We start from the raw sequence: 17,130 nt of genomic DNA on the forward strand, positions 1-17,130 counted from the left end.
TATGCCAAGCTGATGTCATTCCTACATCAGGGAAACCTTCAGGTGCCTCAGTAAAACAGTACTGATACTCCCCCACCCCGATGTAACAGAAACTAGATTAATCCAATATCTGAAAAAAAGTAACAACACACATAGTCTTTTTCTGACTAATACAGAGCAAGACCTCCAAGTAACATTCCACAGCCAATCTGAGGACATAATCTTTTAGCTCCCTTTTTTGACACATTAGCAGTTGATCCACATTTTTTTCTCCATACAATGGAAGAATATTTTACAGAATAATCCTGTACATTAGAGAACAAGGCATTTATCTGAGACATGATGATCTGTCTTTCCTTCAAAAACTGAAATGCTTCTTAGAAGATTGTCCTGAATGCTGGCAAAGCATGGACAATATAAAGGCACAGACAGCAACTTGCACATGTGTTCATGTGCACACATACACACACAAACACACCCTTCACATGAAAATAATATGCAAAATCAACAAATGAATGCCAGGAAACGTTATCATGTCTTAAAAATAAATTGTTGCTCATAAACAGCTATCTAAGTATCACTTGTATTATTGTTTTAATGAATACAGCATTCCAATAAAATTTCTGACATATCTTAATTGTTTATTGTTTCAATTTCATCATCCTTACTGAACTACACATTCTGCAAAAAAACCCTAAGCAAATAAAAAATAAAAAAAACCTAAACCTTGAGCTTCATTTCCTGGGGCTGCAGCTGGAATATATTAAAAGCACTTTGGAAGTCACCAGGTAAGCAGTAAAAGGTACTGCAACATTTCATATTGTTATTAGTATATAGAAATGATACTGCACTGTAGGTTATTCTTTAGTACAGAAATGTTTTCTTCAAATTGACTTCAAGGCTATATTAATTATTTGTAGCTACAAATCACTTAAGCCTAGTCCCGTACCAGTCTCTTCTCATCATAATCCCTACCTGCAAATCTAGTAAATTCTGTTCTAAATTTATATTTAAAATGTTTTACTAGTGGATTCCTCTATATGGTGAATAAATTGATTTGAACCTTCTATTGCTTATTTTTAATAAAAATTGTAGATATACTCAAGCCAGGTCCCACAAAACACTTGTTGCACTAGCACTCATTAAAGTCATAGCCTACCTTTAGCTAAAAATCAGACTTTTATAAATATAATAGAGTTGTAAAACATGAAGAAACACCAGAAAAACATTAATACTCCAGGTTACATAGAAGAAAAAATACTGTCAGTTAATGGTACATTAAACATATGTACAGTAATATTTAGTAAAGTATATTTAAATGACACAAAGTAAAGATATTATTTTTAAGCCACTATCAAGGCTTTTTTCCCAGGACCATTTGAGGCATGGGGAGGGTTTGTTTGTTTGTTTCATATCTTTTGCCATGTTTTTAAAATATGACAGTTTTGCTCCCTCTTCTGGTTATATGCCTGAAACACGTTAGACAAGGATGCGATACAGATGACCCCTTTTATCAACAGGAGTATTTGGGACATCCCAGAAGAGCAGCTCTACTTGTCCTACTTATATCCCTTTCCCCCAGCATCCACACCTGGCCTGCTGAAGACCAGACGCTGGGCTAGAGGGATTTTTAGTCAGTGCTGGTATGGTTATCCTCATACTGCTGCAAAAACTAAACACAAGGAAAGCCAAAATATCTCCAGAATTTAATGAATAATGAATTTAAACAAGGAAAATTACAAGTCATGGCCACAATAAATGTGGAGCAAAATACAAGCTTCTGCTCTACACCTCTCTTCCCTAATCTCTCCTCAGTTTGCATTACCATTCCCTGGGTGACAGCGAGTACTCTGTGCACGCAAGGAAATGTGAACAGCCTACAAATCCACTCTGCAGAATGCAGAAGTAAAGTTTAGCATGGTATAGGGTTTGGGATCTTTTTTCCGTATTATTTTTATATTTACTGAAAAAAGTGCAATCTTACAGCAAGCCTTCAAGCATTTTCAATGCAGAAAGATAATGTTTTACTATATGATCTTGCATCTCTCTCATATACACACACACACAAAAAAAAAAGCTCTGCAAGCAATCACAGATGTTCTACCCTTTTTCAGTGCAGTTAAGATTGAAGCTTATGGCATAATTCTAAAATGTCAAGAAAATATTTAGTTCAAAAAATTATTCTGAAACTAAGCCAGCAGTTTTAAGCACTAATACCAACCAATAAAGAAAATATAATAAATGGCTTACACAAAGATGAAAAATATAGATTTGTTTCTTCAGGAAGTTCTAGGTTCTTCTGAATATCAATTACTAATAATTAATAACATATAAGTTTTCTTATTGCTGAAATTTACATGCACATTTACATGCAAATTTTACACGCATCTTTACATGCAAATACTCTCTGCACTGAAACACTTGTTTTATTTTTCTGCATTACTTATAAAAATGTTAAATTAGTAACCAGACAAACTGTGTTTAACAAGCAGACAAAATGACATCCCACTTCCATGTCTTAGAAACGCTACTCAATATTGTGATGTAGTCTTGAAAGATGCAACCTCACATTTTTATAAATACATCAAATTTGAAGGTACTTATTGACAAGTTATTAGTTAGACTCATGATCATCTGTCATATTTCCCAGATAGTTTTAGAGCTAAATTTGTAAAATAGCTGCTGATATAACGAATTTCAATAGAATGTAGGTTCTTCTACCTGGAGCATCTTATGGGTACTTTACTTCTACTGTTTCGTGGTGTTGTATTGTGGTTTTTTTAATTTCAGTATTTTCCCAGCCTGCAGATTGCAGTTATGTGCCTGTCTACAACTACCACAGTCTGAACAGATTTATACCTTATTTAAACCTTATTTTGCTTGAACCAGGATTTAATTAAAATGTAGTATTTCTCTAGATGCTCATAACACATATGAATATGTTAAGTATTCTCACAGCACACATAAAACACATTCAGTATCATTTCTCATGCAAAATTTAGAAGCTGTTGTGGTCTCTTAGTGAAGTCTAGAGTCGGGCAGCCAGAGGAATAGAAAGCACAACATAGACTCACGGCAGTCATATTTAGTAGTTCAGGCAAAGTGTAGGCCCCATTTCCAGGAATCCAAATGGTCTTAGATGGAAGAAGATGCTCAGGTCAGCCACCAGGATGAGAGTGCCCTCTGGCATGACAGGTACATGCTTGTTTTTCAAAGAAGTGTATTCAAACACTACTTCTGCAAGTCAGTTAAGCAGTTTGATCTGTCATCACTTCTTTTTCTGGGACCCCTTTATTCTGCCTAGTTTGGTTTCAGTCACATAAATTCTTTAGATTGTGTTTAAACTGTTCAACAAGTTTGGAATACAGCACACTTTCAATTCTACTCCTCCATGCACCCAGACTGCTCACAGAGTGGTGGGGCTCCCATGTATGTGGAAACCAGAGTGCATAAAAGGGGGAGGACTCAGTGACTCAGGTCTAGTCTTGCTATAGACTTAAGACACAAATAGGCTCCAGACGCTTCTCTGTCTGGGAGATGAGAACTGGAAAGCATTTCTGATTCCCATAATATAGACAAAGCTGTAATGTAATCCCATAAAATATTCTAGAGAGTGAGGGAACTGATAACTTGAAAGGCTTAAAATTTTGCTTTGATAGCTACATCATCTTTTATGCACCCTAAATTAAGACAGTAAAGGACAGAATTGCCTGGATCCTTTTCTCGCGAACTCAAATAATCAAAAGATATCATACAAAATACATGCAAGAGAAATGCAAAAGACCTGAGGAAAATTGGAAAGGAATAGTGGTTTTGGTAAGAAATATTTGAAATCAAATATTAGGCACTGATTATACTCTTGGAGAAAAGAGCTCTGCAGAAGAAATTTCTAAAGCATGAAATGGACACCTTAGAGAAACTAATAAAAATATGAAAAGAAACTATCTTAAATACAGGTTAGTACAATTTGGTTTTTTGTGCAATGGACATCTTTCAGGCTCTATAATTAATTATATGAAATATTGGTTTTGTTGAAGAAGTAGAAGATAAGCCGAGAACAAAACCAGCTTTAGCCTGACTAAATCACAGTTTATTGGTTTGTCAGCCTTGTCAAATGAGTGGCAAAAGTCAAATGAGTGGCATAGCCACCGGAGTAAGCGAGGTGACCCCATGCATTGCTGTGATGGTCTCGTGACATGGCACCCTCTCTGCAAAGGCACCTCATTCTGTCTTGTCTACACCTGATAATAAGGGACATATTAAAAATGGTGTGGTTTTCCTTCCCACAGAATGACATAGCAGAGGCAAAACTCAATCCCTGCTCTCCTGATATCTGTATTCTCTGTGCTAAATTTATTGTTCTAGGGAGTATAGAGCTAGGAATAGTCCAAAATAGTGTAGCTGGGTCTGTACCCCATGTGGGCTTCTGGTAGAGATGGAAGTGTAAGAATGAATACCCACATTTTAATAAATCCAAGTCACTGTCCAGATTATACATTGTTCACTGGAAGAAGATATTGATGAGACAAAGTCTAAATGTAATATGGTTTTAGAAGTACATGGAAAAACAGTAACATATTTCTTCAAAACAATTAAAGCAATTTAGAAGCATGAACTCACATAAAACTTCAAAGTAAGCTGTTCATTGCAACTTTCTTGTTCTATTTTTTAGATAAGAAAACTAAATCTCCATCTTAACATTTCAGTGCTTTGAATTACACTTATTTCTACAGCATTTCAAAAAGAAGAGGATATCAAACATAATACAAATTAGACAATAGAAATGATTGCTAATAACATAAGTCTTTCTCTGCCAGCATATGATAATTAAAATGGTCCGTTTTTGCTAGTCAGACTAAAACGTGCCAAACTTGTAAAATATATACACAAAGGATGTAAAAGAATATAGACCTGGTAAAAAGTGGAAGACAACACAAACAATTTTGCAGATGTCTGCAAACTACTTGGCCTCTTAGGGCAAGGCAGACCGCAAATTCTAAAATGAGAAGAAATACAGAAACTATCCCCCTAGTTTTAAATAGCCAACATGATCACACATAGTGTAAACTATAACTTCAGCAATACAGTTAGGTGCAAAAATATAAAAATCTGGAGGTTTTGATTCCAAGAAATATTTTTAAATCACAGTTGAAAATAATTATAAAGAAGCAAAACAACACACTGAAATTGAATGTACATGAACTTAGTAATTTGAGCTAGCAGAACGAAGCAACACACACGCATGCAGCAAAAAATAAGTAAAATTTCTAAAGTACCCACAATTCACAAGCAATATCATAATCAACTTGCCTTTTCGCCCATTAACAGGTGGGGTTTGATGTTTTTCCTCATCTTTACAACATTAAAAATAGACAATGATGATTAACAATTAGAACAGCTACTATGACGAACAGTGTAACTATAAGCACACACAAATGTTTTGTAAGCTAAGTGAGCACAACTCCATGCACTATGCTTGAGTTATCACAAAGCACACAGAATGAAGAATGCACAGTACACACACCACTGAACACCACAGTGATAAAACCATAACAAAAGCAAGAAAAAAGTAAATTGTACTATAATGAAAAATGGGAAGGCAAAGATCTTAAAGGACACTTTGGATGCTTAAGTGAGAACTACAATTGAAAAAAAAAAACACCTTCTTTTCACTTCCCAAATCTTGAAATTACTCTAGCATCCAGATTTTTGAACAAATAATAAGTCCTTCACAGTAATTATTCCTGACTTGGTTTTGTAGAAGAAAATAGTAATCTGTATTTTCTTCTCTTAAATAACAATGGGAGTGGGGTTCAGGGCACAAGATTCAGGCACTTACACTTTTAAGCAGCATTTAGCATTTTAGGCATACATATGTATGCTAGTAATTTTTCCTACCAGCTAGTACTAAATGTGTTTCTTGCTCAGCTCATCATTTTTCACGCCATGCTTCCACCACTTTTGACATTTATTGACATGGATAACAGAATGTAACCTATTAACAATGCATGTAAAAGTTAAATTTATGCATTTATGAATCTTCCTTTGAGAAAGAAACTTAAGAACAGAAAACTGATTGAAAAAAATCTTTAGATCTCTGCATATATTTGAATGTGTATGAGGTGTTTTCTGAAATTAGAAGTTAAAATTTTATGTTTTAATCACATGGTATTTGAGTTGAGAACTATCAGTTTTCATCCCACTACCAACTGAACTGTTTTCCAAGTAGGATGAGGGACATTGTACAAAATAGTCTAAGGATTTCCATGTAATGCAGTTTCCTACTATTTTCAGCATAATCTGTTTGCCTACACAAGCGAAGAAAAAAAAAACATGTCATGATACAATAGCATTTACTTCCCTTCTTGTAAAAATAATAAATGCAAACTAGAGAGCACCACATCTAAAAGGTGTCCACTCAGATTTGTTAAGTGTGTTACTTAGGCATAGCAACGGAACACTTTCATAGAGAAGGATAAAAAAGTTAAAAGCTTAGGTGACATTTTTTTCAGATTGTATTATTAAGCATTCACAACTGGTAAATAAACTATGCTACAATGAACTTGCTTGTGTTGTTCTTTCATAAAATGGTATAAATATTTACTGTTTTTTTCCTTCAATATATTGACAAGCTGGCTGGTAAAGCTTCCCTATATGCTCAGGGGAAATCATATCTAGAGGAGATAGGCACTTGTGGTCAGACAGACCTGCCTCGACCTCTGACTCCTGAACTCCAGTACGCTTGTTTTCTTCATCTCCTGCTGCATTTGTATAAGCAAGGTATGACAGGGGGAAAAAAGCAAGACAAAAACATGCATGCTTTGTTACAAGCTGTTCAAATAAAAGATAAACATCAAACAAAAGACATCCGCAATAACATACAAACCCTCAGTCTGTGGCAGATATTATTTTTTTAGTGAATCAAAGATTAAATAAATCTTTGTGCTATTTCTCATTAATATCTCTAGTTTACTCCAATGAGATCCTTCTGCAAGTAATGATGCTCATATGCAGTCCTTATTGTCCCTTGTTGCCAATTTCTTATTAAATTTTGAAGCACTGGAAAGCAGACAATAAGTACCAAAGCAGAGAAAACAGACAGATATTGTAGATAATTGGTTTAAAGTATCTTCTGCTTGGCTTTGCTTTAGTTTTTCTAGGAATAAAAGTCTAAGCCTCCATTCTCAAACAGCACATTTTAAATTGTGTATAAATCATAAAAAAGTGAACACACTTGGTACCTTAACGAGTGCAGAAGAAACAATGCAAATACTTTTCCAGCTTGGAAAAATATCCTCAATTTCTCAAATAATACGTTTTTTACCTGGATTTCATAGTAGCTAAAATGCATAAAGGAAGACACTTTTCCACAAGTATCTACAGTTGCCTAGAGCGTATCTAAATACTAGAGAACATTGAAATAGCTGGAAACAACAGTAAAAATACCATTAACTATAAGAAACACAAATATGATTTTTATGTCATTAATAAAGAACCAAACTTTCTTTTGTGACAAAGCTCAAGAAGGTAACAACACTAATGATACTGAACCGTGTCAAGATGAGCAACCAGTGTACCATATGCCTGCTTTAATTTAAATGTCAGTTATTCATTAAACAGTTTTGACATGATGCAGTACATTGTAGTTTTTCAAGGTCCAGATTTTGTGTTCGCTGTTCCCAGAATTCTTTTCAGTTCTCTCATTACCTGTATAAGCTTATGCGCAATTAAATAGCTCATCGAATTCCTCGAATTCAGGTTTAGCTAGCATGTAATAGTAATTTAAAAACTACTTGTTCTAGCAGGTTCTTGTTAATAGAGAGAAATTTAGGCTATAATCAAAGCCAATGCAATGGAAACTAATCTCTGCATGGATTTCTGCTTTATAATTCTGTGATAAAATCATGGCATTTAAATTCCAATTAAAATCATGACACTGAAAATTCCAATTAAAATATTCAGCAGGGATATCATCTATACACTCAAATGTATAGAAGATGTGCCTAAGACTTTAAAAAAATAAATTTCAATAGAATTGAATTAAAGTGGTTTTGGCATGTTGGTACCCTGAAACATAAACAAAGGCTGTTATGAGCACAGCTTTATGACTCCTCAGTCATTTTTCTTTATGCCCTTTGTGGTCTCAGACCTAGACAGTAAGATCTTCACATTTCATAAAGCTGTTTAATTCCTCCTTTTGCCAATCCAAGAGAAAATGATAAACTATGACTTCCCTTGAAAGGTCAGAACCTTAAGGTCTTCATTTTGGTAAAATTTGTTCAAGTTTTTCTGTCGAAATCGTACCAATGCAAATAAAATATTTTAGTATTCTTCAGGGGCTGAGGTCTCTGCACCCTCTCAGGAGGGTGAACTAAGCATCCACAAGTAAAACCCAAAGGGTTTTTTTGTATTGTTGCGAATTCTTTGTTGAAGTCAAAAACCCAAGGTAGATTCAGGCAGTATCCTAAGGAAGCCTTGTTACTGATGTTAACTAAGCTATTCTCTTTACTTTCCTGTCAAGCACACGTGATGCAAGTTATGCTGTGCAATCACAAAGGTGTCTAACATCACACAGCCAGTACTACAGAAGTGTCCACACAAACAAATGGGTGGGTGCAAAGCTATGTGCCTTCATTTTTTAGACTGCTGTGTTTGACTAAGTCATCGAGTTCATAGCCAAGCTGAAGGTAATCCAAGCTCCTATCCTATATTATATACATGTGATCAATCACCTATTATAAAATAAAGTACCTATATATCATATATTCTTAAAAACACACGAAATCACAGCTGATAGAGTATGATAGAATGATGATGTTAATACAGGTTCTGTGCAATTGCATTAAAATAGTCTTTCTCTGTCTCCCATCAAACTGTAGGGCATTGGAAAACACACAATAAAATTCCTTTTCATTTTGCAAAACTATGTCTCATTTAACAAAGAAATAATGTTCTGAATAAGATAAAACCCCTTAAAATAAGCAGCGTTTCTGTCAGGGGTATCTGTGTTTCCTAATTGTTGGACTGCCTCGGTAACTCACACTCCGTGCTGCATCAGTTACAAAAGTACCTTGACATTGTTCTTTTTACAGATTTGAAACTGTATTTAGAGAAATATAAAAACTGGACTTATGGCTGCTAGCTATCCCTGATTAAATCTAATCAAGTATTCCTGTTAATTCCATTCATAGCTAATTTTATTCTGGAACAAGATCACCCATACCTGAAGTTAAGAGAGGACAGTTAATCAGCATTAATGTCAGGCTTTAACAGCCTCTGAAATAACTTTCCCAAGACACAAGATTATTATGAGATCATGTAATTAAAGTCTGTTCCATAAAGCATAAATAGAAGGGCAAATCCTCACTGAGCTCTACTGTTTGCTAAGTTTCTGAGCACTTTATTTTCATATTTTGAGGTTTTATTACATTTCTTTACCTAACATAATTTTCTAGTTTTTATGATTGGATGGAGCGTTGGGGGATTTTTTTGTGGGAATGAAGAAAGAAAGGGCTATGTTTATTTTTAAGAGGAAAAGGAAAAATCTATATTAGGAAAAAATTCTCTCTGATTAGTAATTAACAACAAACTGAAAGGGTGAATACTGAATACTTTCAAGAGCACTTTATGGTGTTCCATTTTAATTAGCAACAAGCAGTGATTGATTTCATCCTTCTACCAAGGCGAGTAAGAATAAAGAAATACATTATAGCCACATATAAATGAAAAAAATCACATTAACCCTTAAGAACTATAAATATTGCAGTATTCACCTATTGTCTTTAGTGCTAATAACAGAGAACACTTAAGAGTAAATAAACATTTCACATGCTAAAAACAATTTCAATTTAATAATACTGTTTTCCTACCAATGTTCATTTAAACAAGATAGCTCTATCTCTAGCACAATTTAAAGATATACAAGCAAATGTTCAGCTGGAAAAAAAAAGTGTTCTGGCAATTCAGTAGTGAAAATTTGGTAAAAACTTAAGTGGTCCCAGACATCTTTTCAGAACTACTTTCCAACCACCTAACATGAAAATATACTAAACTGAAAAAGGCTAAAGCAAAACCCAAACTGTCTAGATGCTATGGTATATCTTGGGTAGATAAGATAATGACATACATTTCAGAAATACTCAGTCTTTCTTCCGAACAGGTAAATCTGACACCGGAAGCAACACAGCAGTGGGAAGTTAAGGAATTAGCCAAAATACCGTGATGATAAAAGACTGTAAATGCAATACAGCTAAGTATGTTCTCCTAGAGAGTATGTGGGAGAGTATGTATGAGACAATACACTCCAGATAGGAATGGTCCTTTGCAGCTACTCACAGCTAGATTTCTTAAGAACAAAACTCTCTGGCTATTTCAGAATTTTGAAATAAAGTATTCTGGGGATACCTACATGCCCTCGAGCAAAATCTTGCAACTACATAACACAGTTCATGGAATTAAATCTAACCCAAATCAAGGTATTTTAATTCTAATCCTAATTAGGAAAGCCATTACCCAGAGGGGTATTTTTTTTCCCCTATAGATTCCTTCCCTTCCATTTCTAGTCACACAGCCATAATCACACCATATTCCACATTCTACTGAGTACTGCACTATAGCAAAAAAATATCTCCAACAGCAAATTACTCCCTTATTTCTGCTTGAGTTCTGGCTTTTCTTCTACTACATTTTAAGAAAAGGTATGCAGTTTCAACCCTGTAACAAATACAGATTATTCAAATCTATGCAAACTAAATGAGACTACTGTAGAAGTTAACAGATAAGTTTTTATTTTTTTCTTTTTCTCTTTTTAAAAAATGAGAATGACTTCAAATTCCTCTTTGTCTATAATGTATCTTTTATTAACTCTTTTCTTCAGTATGATTTTAACTTAATCTGGTCAAAAATAAAATCCTTGATTTCAAAATACAAAAAGGTTAACCTTCACACCCTGTTTCCAAGCAATATAGAAATGCCTCTGCTTCTATAAGAGCAGAAAGGTCTGTTCTGTGACAGTGACATTTTCTGGTATGATCATTAGGCTTTCCCAACAACAGACAACCATTTTGATTAACCCAAGGGCATATAAAAACACATGAAAATCTACTTAAATGCCTACAAAGCTTTCAGGTTTACGTGATGCTTTATTTGTTAAGTAATGACATAAACTCCTATGATAATCAGTGTTTCCAATTCTATTACATTTCAGTTTTTATAACTGATACTTCATTTGCTTAAAATAACTTTCTGTAAAATTCAATTCTCCACAGAAAAAAGACTGCTATTAATCTTAATTACCTTTTGTCACTGACAGAAGTTAGGTAGTCTGCTGTTCTTGCAGAGCACTATTATTTTTAAAGAAAATTATTACTCCCCTTAAAGAAAATGATTAGAAAATCCTATAGAAGGGGAGAAAAAGCCTCAAAAGAGAACTTTATTGGTATTAGAATATAAGATCTTAATTTGTGACAGAAAATTGTATAGAATACTATATGAAAACTGTATCTATGGATTATATTTTTAACAGGTTTTACCAACTTTATATATGTAAATTCAAAATGAAATCTATCTATTTACTGTATCTTGAGTCACTGATGATGATCTTATTGTACATTAAAACTTCAGCATCTCTGGATTTGGCAATTTTCCATAATCCAGATTTTCTAAAAGACTACTTTTTTTCAAAAGACAGAGGTAAAGGAAAATATTACTCAGTCTTCAAGTAAAAACAGAGTTCCTCAAGTCCCAGCAGTACTTACCAGAGCAAACAATTCTAGCACTCCTATAAAAAATAATTATTGTATTGTATTTATTATATTTCTTTCTATAGAACCTATGAAGTAAATAATAAATAAGACTGCTACCCTCTCTAATCAAACACAGTAAAAATATACAGTACTTCACAATTGCTGCTCTAAGGAGCTCACAGTCTAAATAGATATACTAAGCAAAGAGCAGGGAAGAATGGTAAAACATAAAAGCATATACAGCAATGACAACAAACATCATGTGATTAGATGTGATTATTTCCTGGCATATCTAGACTGTATTTCATATAAGCAATTCACAACACATGAGACAACAAAGAAATGAATATACTAGGGTGGTGATCTGAGAAAACAAGTGTTTTCTTTTCATGGAGTTTTTGTTTCCAAAATGGAAATAAATACTGTAAACATTGTAAATATTAAATTAAAAAGTCTGATGAGACAGATTCAGTAATACTACATAAAGACCCTCAGTGGTATAACCAAGGACTGCAATTGATATCTTGTGGCTTGCTATTAAGTAAATTAAATGGTTTTAATGTTACAAAATATAAGGGGATTTAATTTTTAGCAAAAATATTTATACCTTTTTGAACAGTATAATTAATTCAATTAATTTTTTCCCTATATTATTTGAAAATTACCTTATAATTTAGCAAATGTATCACACTATAATATATATTTGCAATAAAAGCATTGTTTTGATCAAATGCATGGCTAACATTATACATGTCAAATAGCTTCAAATGCCTATATTTAAACATGTGCCTGAATATCTGCTAATCCTGGAAAGGTAAATGCATACATAGGTAAGCTGAAATGCCCTTATTTGCTGTAGCATAAATTCTTGATCTTTAAAAAGGGTACATGTTTAGGTACTTTTCTAATGACAATCATATTTAGATAGCATTATTTATACCTTTTTCATGTAGAACTCTGTACAATTTATGAGCCACAGGTCTAAAAATAAAGACTAAATATTTATGACAATAATTCTGACTGTATCTGTGTAATCAAGTAACATCAATTGCAGTTGGGTTTATTTTTCCCTATTTAGCCTCTGAAAAAGGCTTTCAGGTGAAAAACAAGCCCTTCTTTATGTACAGACCTTCATAAGATTCTATCTCCTTGTCTCCATTGTCTAGGGAAAGTCACAAAAACAAAAGAAACAAACAAAAAAAAAGGAACCAAAGCACAGGGGTTAAAAACAACAGAAGTTTTATAAAAGATACAATATACATGTTAAGAAGGATTAAAAAAAGGAGTGTATATGGCCATTTAGACGGATTTTGCACAGCACATCTAATTATTAGAAGGTGAAGGTGAATATATATTTGCTATCAAAAATGTGTTTATATACCCCTGTTTCTAAAAATTTTGGAAAATGTCTCAATCAACCAGTGCTTTTAACACACATTAAAGATAAGATCAATTAGAGTACCACTAAAACATGAGCCACAAAATATCTTTCTGACCTTTTCCATTTTAAAGATTGTTACCTCTCTTCTTGCTCTTCCTGTTTCAAGAAGCAGATGTTTTATATTAGTGTTCTTTAATACGCTACACGTGAACCCACAAGTGATCAGCTATGTTCCCGACTCCCAAAAGAGTCAGAATTTTTTCACTAAACAACACACAAAAGATCATTTCCTGTGCCTGTTGAAGTCAATGACAAAACACCTATTGAGTTCAGAAGGAACAGGATCATGCTAATAGTCCACCTTGGTTCATGTGTATTGCTGGTGATTCATTTCAGCCAAGAGTATTGTAGAATTTAAAACATAATAGAAGAAAACACAGTACAAAATACAATACTACTGTCAAATCCTAATTCTGTACACAAAAACTCAATAGATTTCAACTCTAATGGCAAAAGAAAAATAATAAATATAACCAACCTTCATGAGTAATTTGGTAGCGTCATTAAGGATAAAACCACACACTTACTTCTCTCCAACGTCCCCTTGGGTGGGAGCTGCGGTAACTGCCTGCCCCTTCGCCCTACTACTGGAGTACTTGATGGACTTGTCTGAACAGACCCAGATCGAGGATGTGACCTATGAGACACATATCAAAACAAACCACAGCCTTTAAATGACAAATTCATCCTTAAATATCATCAAGAACTGATAACATGACTAAGTAGGCTTTACATCACTTGGGACCCTTGCAGTCCCAGAGTGAAACTATTATCTCGTTTCAGAAAAAGACCCGATTAAAACCAGAAATCTCTCCATGAAAAAAAAGCCAAACTAGGTCTGAACATCCATAAGATACTTGTTCGTACAGTCAAGCCAGAAAATGTGTTGTGTGCATATTCATGGGCATATGAATATAATACCCACATACACATAAATTTATCCACAAGTCAAATTCAATGATCTTTACTCAGCATGTATTTGCTTAAATTACATTTTAGTGTCAATGAGATTACATGGATTTGTCTAAACAAAGTAATAAACTGAGAAAAGACACTGATATTTGACTCTAACTCTCACTGGAGATTTGATGTTAATAACTGTAACTTTCAGAAAACAAATAATGTATTCTGCAGTTCTAAAATAAGGAGAGGCTTTACTGAACATCAACTAGAGCAAAATGCACTCATCTTTTTATTGTATTATGTTTATTTAAGCTAAGAATAATGCATAGCAATCCTCAAAATATCAATCAGGGGTACTCAAACAGGAACAATACAGACTATGGCACAGTAAAATGTAGTCAGAGAAAATGGTGGTTAAAATGATAATTAAGAGACAAAGTTAGTACAGTCCATCCAAAGAAACTTTTTTTTTTAAAAAAATAGTTTCATTTGATGTTATGATGGCTGTTCCATAAGCAATGTCTGATGAACACAAATTATCTCTCATTCTGTAAGAGAAGAATATGATAGTTATGAAGTGCTTTATGTGGGAAACCATCCAGGATTCCTGACAAATGAGAAATCATAAACAAATGTAGTTAAATACAGCTAGCAAATGATTTGCAATGGCTGCCACACCATTATATCCAGAGTTGAATATAAATAGTGTGTTGGCACTGAAAGGGTTAGTATCTATTGCTATTAGTGATCAGCTAAGGATGAGGCGATACCAATTAGCTACTGGGAAAATAAAATGGTGAGCTGGTGGGGCAGGAGGGGATTAGTCTGATTGATTTGTCTGTTTCACCTCGGTAAGGCAGGTGAAGGAGGGGCAGATCTTCCAGTCATTAATGAAGGCATCGACCTGATGAGGTTTGAGTCAGGACGCTCTGTGGATCGGGAGCGGGAGTTGGTCCGCTCTAGCATAGGACGTTGCTCTGTTGATCTGGATCTTTGATATGGCTGTCTATCTGCTGCTTCACAATTCCTGTAATGTTAGTCAAAAAGCAGCTCAGATGAACTTTTCTATTAATTATAAAATATGCTGCATGATACTGGTTTGGAGCAAATCATTTTGTTATGTGTATTTTTGGGGGAAGTAAATTTTCTGATAGAACTTCTTGATAACATGCAGGTTTTTTATACATGTATGATTTGACTTGCTCCATATAACTTGGTCTTGATAAATGGGCTGAAATGTTTCCAATGTCTTGGTAATGACTATCCATGCAATAGTCTGTTTCCTGACATTAAAATGTTGGTTTGTGTCAATTAATACATCAACCTGGGAAGAAAAGACTAGCTGACATAATATTAAGTTTCACTAAAGCTTAGGACTCATTTAATTGTGCAGTTTAATTTTAATTGTGCAGTTTAATTTTGCATTATTTCTCATATTAGTAGGGGTTTTTTTAGATTGCATTATCTCTAGAGGTAGCACTCTTGTTTGTAGGAAAGTCCACATTCGAGATGTGATAATTATCATGTAGCACTGTTCATTATTACTAAACTCAGAATGTCTGTCAAAATATAGGCTCGACAATAGTGATGGATTCATATGTGGTGCTCAGACTGTAATCAAATGAAAACCTGCATCATTAGTTCCAACAACTAGAAAAAGTTTGGTTTGTAACTAAAAAGAAAAATCTCCTAACCCACAGTCTATGGAACTGTACTAAAACAGCAATGGAAAAAGTTATCATTAGAGATGCAATGGGGAGAAATTAGACTGAGCAAAAAAGAATTTCTTGATCAAGCAGTCTCGTCTTTTACTATTAGGCAATTAATCAAGCCATTCCTTTCAGAAAATAATCAAGCCCCACCTTTTTTCACAATGTAATTGGTCTGTTTGAAAGGAGTAATGTTTACTACCAACATCCAAAAATAAATTAAATTAAGGCATTTTAAAAGTAAAATCCATACCCTAATGGAGCTACTCCTTAAATTCACAGTCCTGCAGCTCTCCTTGGGTAACTGAACAGCTACAGAATACAAATGGGGAATGTGTACCCTTCAGGTCTTTTCCTTTAGCTAAGTCATGCCTTTTACAATGGAGTCAGTTAATACAATGAGTGGCTGGATGGTGATTAAGTGTAACAAAAAGTCAAATTTTAATCGGTATCAAGAAAGAGAGAGACATACCACAGCCTCATTATGAAGAGTTTTATGTTAGTAACAGCATTAATTTCCAAAGAACATTGAAAAATAATATAGTGGCTAACTTTGCTGCATGGGTTTATAAAACAGCCATTACAAGCAATGTCTCTTCAGGCCTTCCATGACATCATAATTGGACTCCCAGAGCAAACGAAGGAATTGCCACAGACAGATTCAGAATAATACCACACACCATGAACCTATATCTATAAGCTCCTAACAAGCGAACACACCACAGTGAGACACATAATGGTAATTATAAGCTGAGGCACTAAAGATTGGAGGGAAAGTACAATGAGCCTGGCACAAAACCATGACAAAATTACCTCACTTCTTCTTCTATCAGCTCTGTTTCTGAATGGGAAGCTTCATCAGCAAAAACATCCACTGTCTCGCTTCTTTTACATTGTTGATAGACAAAGAAACACAACCTTAGCTTTAATATGAATGCTTTTTAGTTTATGTAACTATTTAAGAGAGCTTTCAGTGCTATGGAAGGTGAGAAAAGTGTCAGCCACCTGCATGATGGTTAAAAAAATGACCATGGAATACACTCTTTAACTATGGAAGCAAATTTCAAGAAAAAATATTCCTAAATTCAACAAAGTTACAAATGAGAATATGGCCAAGGTCCAGAAAACCCACTCCTATCTTGTTTACCCACATATTTAAGAAAATTAGAGAGCCCACAGAAACTTTCTTCTTTGGGTCTGTCACACACACATAGCTAGAATACTCTTTTATCTTCTCAGTGAGTGGAGGACTGCTAGGCCACACCAGCAGCGACTAGGCAATATGTGAGAGGTATTATTTAATTTTCTGTTTCTCTCTTCTTCCAACATCCAGTAGGAGACATACAGAGGAACA

General features: G+C 34.2%; 1 protein-coding gene across 50 annotated transcripts in view; it reads right to left on the reverse strand.

Moving 5' to 3' along the window:
• The window catches only part of RIMS2 (regulating synaptic membrane exocytosis 2), a 457,577-nt gene that overhangs the window by 124,072 nt on the left and 316,375 nt on the right, over positions 1-17,130 (reverse strand). For 29 of the 50 annotated variants that reach the window (XM_027692407.1, XM_027692403.1, XM_027692405.1 and 26 more), the window contains 3 exons: positions 14,915-15,094; positions 13,692-13,801; positions 12,853-12,885 (listed from right to left, as the gene is read on the reverse strand). In XM_027692407.1, coding sequence (XP_027548208.1) covers positions 12,853-12,885; positions 13,692-13,801; positions 14,915-15,094 — 323 coding nt within the window. Of the gene's footprint in view, positions 1-12,852; positions 12,886-13,691; positions 13,802-14,914; positions 15,095-16,589; positions 16,662-17,130 lie in introns of all 50 variants that reach the window. The other 21 variants (XM_027692411.1, XM_027692400.1, XM_027692404.1 and 18 more) reach the window with 4 other exon arrangements.

This window comes from Neopelma chrysocephalum, unplaced genomic scaffold, assembly GCF_003984885.1.
Source record: "Neopelma chrysocephalum unplaced genomic scaffold, ASM398488v2 Primary Assembly neopelma1_86, whole genome shotgun sequence".
Lineage (NCBI taxonomy): Eukaryota > Metazoa > Chordata > Aves > Passeriformes > Pipridae > Neopelma > Neopelma chrysocephalum.